The sequence below is a fragment of the Hemiscyllium ocellatum genome, unplaced genomic scaffold, assembly GCF_020745735.1.
Source record: "Hemiscyllium ocellatum isolate sHemOce1 unplaced genomic scaffold, sHemOce1.pat.X.cur. scaffold_2823_pat_ctg1, whole genome shotgun sequence".
NCBI classification, from domain to species: domain Eukaryota; kingdom Metazoa; phylum Chordata; class Chondrichthyes; order Orectolobiformes; family Hemiscylliidae; genus Hemiscyllium; species Hemiscyllium ocellatum.
Window position 1 is genome coordinate 23,924 of NW_026868218.1, and position 6,892 is coordinate 30,815.

At 48.1% G+C, this 6,892-nt stretch overlaps 1 protein-coding gene across 1 annotated transcript in view; it reads right to left on the minus strand.

Annotated features, from left to right (window-relative positions):
• Window positions 1–212: 212 nt before the first annotated feature.
• The window catches only part of LOC132812572 (14-3-3 protein gamma-like), a 7,527-nt gene continuing 847 nt past the window's right edge, over window positions 213–6,892 (minus strand). Inside the window, exon 2 of the mRNA XM_060822972.1 lies at window positions 213–956. Within this exon, the coding sequence (XP_060678955.1) occupies window positions 300–956 (657 nt within the window). The 3' untranslated portion in view covers window positions 213–299. The remainder of the gene's footprint in view (window positions 957–6,892) is intronic.

Here is a 6,892-nt window from a genome sequence, read left to right on the forward strand (position 1 = left end):
TCTGACAGTGATCCACTGGCAACAAAATGGCTCAAAGAATTAATTTTTTGCATGATTTTGAAGTGTGACTACAGCAAAGGGGCTTAAATACCGATGCATCGAGTTGATTTGTCCTTCTCTGACGGGCATACAGCGGCTTTAGAGGAGCTGCGTACAGTAGATAACAGCACTGGGGTATATAGCACGTGTGTGTGTGTGTGTGTGTGTGTGCGCGCGTGCGCTTATTTAGGTGAGACGGGGAAGGAGGAGGAGGGATGAGTGGTGGGAGTGGGGTGGCAGCAGGGACTGACTGTACAGACTCAATTGTTGCCTTCTCCTGCCTCGTCGTCTTGCTGGTCACTCGTCCAGAGGGTGAGGTTGTCTCGTAGTAACTGCATGATGAGAGTCGAGTCCTTGTAGGAGTCCTCGTTTAAAGTGTCCAGTTCGGCGATGGCGTCATCGAAGGCTGCCTTGGCCAGATGACAAGCCTGCTCGGGGGCATTCTGGATCTCATAGTAGAAGACTGAAAAGTTGAGGGCCAGACCTAGGCGGATCGGGTGGGTAGGCTGCATCTGAACCTTGCTGACCTCGAAGGCCTCCTTGTAGGAGGCCTCAGACTTCTCCACCACACTGGGCTTCTTTTCACTATTGGCTACCTCGGCCAGGTAACGGTAGTAGTCACCCTTCATTTTCAAGTAAAAGACTTTGCTCTCCAACTGGGTCTCGGTGCAGTTCTTTATGAGGTACTTGTCGAGTAGCTCCAGCACATCTCTGCACACAGTGTCCAGCTCCTTCTCCACCTTCTCACGGTAGGCACGTACCATCTCCAGCTTCTTCTCATTGCCGTCAGTACAGGTCTTCTGCTCAATACTACTCAGCACTCGCCAGGATGATCTCCGGGCTCCTACCACATTCTTATAGGCCACAGAAAGGAGGTTCCGGTCTTCATTGCACAGGGACTCATCCAGCTCAGTTACCTACAAACAGCAAAGTCAACAGTGAATCAAATTTACATCAGGGACACAGGGGAGAGCAGTTAGCCCCCACAATGTCGTTTGTCTGTGGGAACAGCACATGGACAACGGGGTCAAGTGAGAAACTGTCCAGGTTTTCACCACTGAGCTATCATTGATTGAACTGTCAGTGATAGAACACACTGCATAGTGTCACAAAATCCCTTCATGCAAACTAGGTGCTTCACAAGTTAAATTGTACAACAGAGATCAGTATTTAGGGTCTGGAGAAAATCCAGTCTAAAGGAGGCAGATGTTCTCTGTGCTTTACCGGAACCCTTTCATAAAACTGACCCAGGCAGATCCCAGTTTCAGAAATACCAGGAGGAGACCAGGACAGTTAAAGTGATTAAACACTGACAGGAAGTATTGGGCCTCACGTTACCTCAGCAAACCTTCCTCTATACCGCACTTCTCCCCCTGCCCCCCATGGACGAGGTTTTTTTTAAATAAAAAAAAAATTGGGCTCTTACATAACTGCCTGGTGAGAGAAGCAATAGTGGCCTTGGGAAATGAACTGTACATGACAATCATGTGACATCTGACTCATTATCTCCAAACAAGCTCTCACCCTTTATAAAGAAACCTCAACCTGTTACAACTATGACACACTACAGTTACTCATTGGTTACCAAACTAAACCTCACATTATAGAAGGATCATCTTTGTTAGAAGAACAGGCTACCTGGCCGACTGTCAGTTGTTTCTTGATGCCACATAAAATGAATTCAAATTTTCATGAGCTACTTACACACTAGTTACAAATCTGCAACCACGTGGGAATTAACTGCTGCGCAGGAACACTGGTTAACACATTTTCACCACTCCATGGCAAGGGAGGTGGGAAAAAGAGAATAAAGGCTGCAACCACCTCCCTACCCTGTAACACATGGTGAGTGCGCAGTTTCTCCCTGCCTCATTGCACTGCATTCATACTACGATGCTGAGAATTCTCCACAATAGCACTACCATGAATCTCCCAGGCGGAGACAAGATCAACAGGACCTATGATCACTGGAAACCAGATTCTGGATCAGTGGTGCTGGAAGAGCACAGCAGCCCAGGCAGCATCCAAGGAGCAGCGAAATCGACGTTTTGGGCAAAAGCCTTTCATCAGGAATAAAGGCCTGAAGGGTGGAGATAAGCTAGAGGAGGGTGGGGGTGGGGAGAGAGCAGCATAGAGTACAATGGGTGAGTGGGGGAGGGGATGAAGGTGATAGGTCAGGGAGGAGAGGGTGGAGTGGATAGGTGGGAAAGGAGCTAGGCAAGTCGGAGGAAATGACCTGGGAGTTGCAGTGGGAGAGGGACTCCCTGAGATCCTTGGAGAGAGAGGAGGAAAGCTTCTTCAAGGCAGGCATCCTTGCAAGAGAATTCGCAGAATCTCGACCTGGGAGTTGCAGTGGGAGAGGGACTTCGAGATTCTGCGAATCCTCTTGCAAGGATGCCTGCCTTGAAGAAGCTTTCCTCCTCTCTCTCCAAGAATCTCAGGGAGTCCCTCTCCCACTGCAACTCCCAGGTCATTTCCTCCGACTTGCCTAGCTCCTTTCCCACCTATCCACTCCACCCTCTCCTCCCTGACCTATCACCTTCATCCCCTCCCCCACTCACCCAATGTACTCTATGCTGCTTTCTCCCCACCCCCACCCTCCTCTAGCTTATCTCCACCCTTCAGGCTCACTGCTCTTCAGCGGGTCGGTGTGGGCCGAATGGCCTGATTACACATAGTAGGGATTCAATGATTCGGTACATGCTCATTCTGTGTACATCCAATCACTGCACTGGGTAACGATATAACAGAAGACAAATAGCAGTGCGGTTTGGGGAAAAGAGGATCAGTAAAGGAGTTGGGGATTTTATACCCAGGCTATCCTAAACATCAGCGCTAAACAACGCAAACAAACAGGAGAGTTTGAAATTAAGTAGGAGCAGGTTGAAAGTTAGCATCAGTTCAAAGGAAACAATCCAGTTGAACTTTCAAAGGAATTCATTAAAAGCTTTCACCCAAGGTGTGTAACGCACATAGACAGAAGACTTCCTCGTACCAGCTGCACCAACGTCTCAGACAATTGAGTAACTCTCCCTATCACAGTCTGGGTTGCATCCAAGATATGACGGAAACCAAACCAGTCCACCTACACAAGTAGCGTAGGATCCCAGGAGAGAAACAAGCACGTCAAGCAGAGTGTAGACATCACCAACTCAATGGCATCAAACGTTGTCATGGGAGGCAGCAGCTGGCACACTTGGAGAATTGGGGATAGAATGGTAGCTGGGCTTATGGTGGAAAGGACGGGGAGGGGGTTCTGCTGAGTGTAGAGAATAGAAAAAAGGGAAGCACAAATGTCAGAAAGCGAGTTTTTTTTTGGGGGGGGGGGGGGGGGGGGGGAGGAGGAGGAATCAGGACGGTTATCAAATCATCTCAGCAGCCTGAGGCAACATTCTCAGGGCATAGTGAATTTGGAGCAATACTTAGAGCGCTGTTGAGAGTGGGTCATCAAATGGGCAGCACGGTGGCACAGTGGTTAGGACTGCTGCCTCACAGCGCCCGAGACCCGGGTTCAATTCCCGACTCAGGCGACTGACTGTGTGGAGTTTGCACGTTCTTCCCGTGTCTGCGTGGGTTTCCTCCGGGTGCTCCGGTTTCCTCCCACAGTCCAAAGATGTGTGGGTCAGGTGAATTGGCCATGCTAAATTGCCCGTAGTGTTAGGTAGGGGGTGGATGTGGGGGTATGGGTGGGTTGCGCTTCGGCGGGTCGGTGTGGACTTGTTGGGCCGAAGGGCCTGTTTCCACACTGTAAGTAATCTAATCTAAACTAAATATATTCCAGGCTGAGACAGGGAGGAGTATTAATCCATTAGGGAATCAAGGGTTATGGTGAAAGGACAAGACAGTGGAATTGAAGATCAGCCATGATCTCACTGAATGGCAGAAGAGACTCAAGGGTCAAATGGCCTACCCCTACGCCCACATCATACAAAAGCAAAGGTGATGGGCTGAACTAGTGGTGATCAAATACCTAAACAGGTCTAAGGCAAAGTCTAACATCAGTAAAAATAGCTGGAACATCCTGAAAGTGGTGGGGAGGGAGAAAAGGGGGATTTATTATTAGTAACTGCGACACACTGTACCTTGAGCCATGTCCTTTTAATGTTCATCAGCACCGGAGATGTCAGCTAATCAGACATATATATGACTACCACGCAAACTGCCAAGGAAATTCAACACCCAGACGGCTGGAAGATGGACAAACAGCAGTTGGCCTGCTCTTCCCACAAGCTGCTGGGCAAAGCAGTGCTGAGCCGACAGCCCCACCAATGCAACAGAAAAATACACGAGGGACATCACTATTTCCAGGCTCTGTCTCTCGAGCTCATCGTGGCTGGCTTAGCAGGTGTTTCAGCTCTAATGCTGTCAATACTGCTCCCTCAGCCACAGGGCAGCAAGCTGGCCCACTGTAACTGACCCTATTATTCTCCCTGTCCCTTCTACAGAAAAACACAGATGGCCCACAGCACTGACTGTGGATTTAAAGCCAGAACCTTGCCTGGGGTCACAGCAATTCGAATCAAACAGCAACCTCTCAGCCTTGGCACGCCTCTGCAACAGCTTGAGCCACATGCTTATCTTTTCAAATATTCACTGCATCCCTTTGGAAAGGGAATACCAAATCTGCCTCCATTGCTCTTTTCTTAAACAAATGCTAAAATTGTCCTTGCAAAGCCATTTCTTCACTGCTTTCCCCCTATCTTTGGGGCGGGGTCCCATTACAAACAAGTGAACTATCCCAACAGTTAGTTTGCTGCCTCATTCACACCCCACTTCCTGAAACCAAAGCCATGATCACAACTGTGCATCAGCTCAAGGCACTGTTTACTGTGCAGATGCAATCACATTTGTAAATGAAGATACAATCAGACCACACGCAGCAAGCCTCAAATGGTACAAACAACATACCCAGGATTTAGAACGGACACATACTAGTTTGTTTAGTGAGGGTAGTGAGGAGCTACATAGATCAGTGCAGCACCACAACAGGGGAGGCAAACAACCAACATGTCTCATTCCCAATCTGCCCAAGCCAGAGATGCGTGTCCTTATGGAGCAAGTGGGTAAGGTCACCCCGATTGTCAATTCAACGCTTGAAGTGAAAATTGTGGTGGCAAAGTAGCGATGTCACCAGACCAGCAACCAAAGCACCAAGCTCACCTGCCACAAACATGCCCTCAGATCCCCCACCATGGCAGATCATTACAATTTATTTAAAAAATAATTAAAATTCAGAAGAAAACTTGAATAAAAAAAAAGAGACAAAAGGCAATCATTGGTGGTCGTAATAACCCATCTGGTTCACTAAAGCCTTCTAGTGAAAGAAACCTGTCCTCCCTGCCTGTCTGGCTGCATGTCACACCAGACCTGCAGTAACACTGCTGACTTCTAACCACCCTCTGGGCAAGATATACTAGACCAGCCAGCAACACCCATGACTCATTTTAAACAACTCTTATTACAAAAGAATCCAAATTGATAAAAGCTAGGTGCGGCTTACTGGAAATGGCATTTTTTTTTTGGAAAAACATCTCGCCTGAGCAGACCTGGAGGAGAAATCATTTTGATCATTCTCTCAGGCCCACTCCAATTCCTTGAAGGCATGAAATGCTTCATTGCAGCTACGCTGATGCCATGTTCAAATAAACATAACCTAGCTACATCTGCTGCATGATTTCTAGCGAACATGCAGTCCCAGTGGAACCTTGCGCTGACAGCTGTTGCTCTCCTGCATTTCATAATACCGTCGATCCTGATCGACCGGCTCACCACATTCCCACAGTGAAAAAACCACCCAGAATCACAGAGCCTCTCACACACAGCAGGGGTCCCTTTACAGCCCATGCAAACTTAACATACTCAGACACTGAGAATGCAAGATGTAAATAGATACATTCAACAAAATTCTTGCAAGTGTCCTCATACACACTGGACCCCACTAACTGTACTCCCAAGATTCTTTCACTGTCCCCACAGTTTCAAAGCAGTCCCAGCCTCCATGTTCACCTTCACCCAAAGGATTCCCAGCCCCATCCATTGCCGGAATTCCAACAGTCCACAGCTGGAAAGCCTTCCATCAAGTCACAAAGTATCCACCTCAAAACAAAATCCATAAGTAATCCCTCAACACTTCCCAGACTAGAGCTCATTATTACACCATTCATGCACACCCATCAACTCACTTCCCTCAGTAATATTTAATTTCTTCCTCACTAAAAAATGGTACATTGAAGCCAACAAACCAGTCCTCTCAAAGATAAAAGCCAGCAGTGTGGTCTGTCAGTTATTTGAACTGTTTTAAATCTAATCTAATAAACTGCACACAAAGGACAACTGGGAAATGGTTATCAGAATCAGGAGCCAATAACCCCAGACCTTAACACTGCCTGAATTACCTCTACTGCAGGCACCAGCTTATCCTCAACCATCATGCGCTGGCTCTTTCAGAGTGCCACCTTTCTGAAAAGCTGACCTCCTCCATCAGCTTACACATCTCACCATCACAGAATCAGCAAATACAATGCTTTCTCCATCTTTTGTCACCGGCTTGAATAAAATTATTTAACTAAATTCATGCCACGGGTGCTCATGTACCAGATAATGATTTTCGCTTCAGTTTGAGGAAAAATAAACCTCATCTGGAGCCGGGGGGGGGGGGGGGGGGGGGGTGTGGAGAAGGGGGAGAACCGCAATGTAAAGCAGCACTGATGCAGACCATACCCAACTAAGTGGTTCCCCCATCCACCCACACCACCCTGGGTTAGTGTGACAGGAGGTAGGGTCTGTGGCACCCACGTGTGCACCCCCACACAGAGAAGGTTAAGAATATACATGCTGGGGGGGGGGGGGAGAG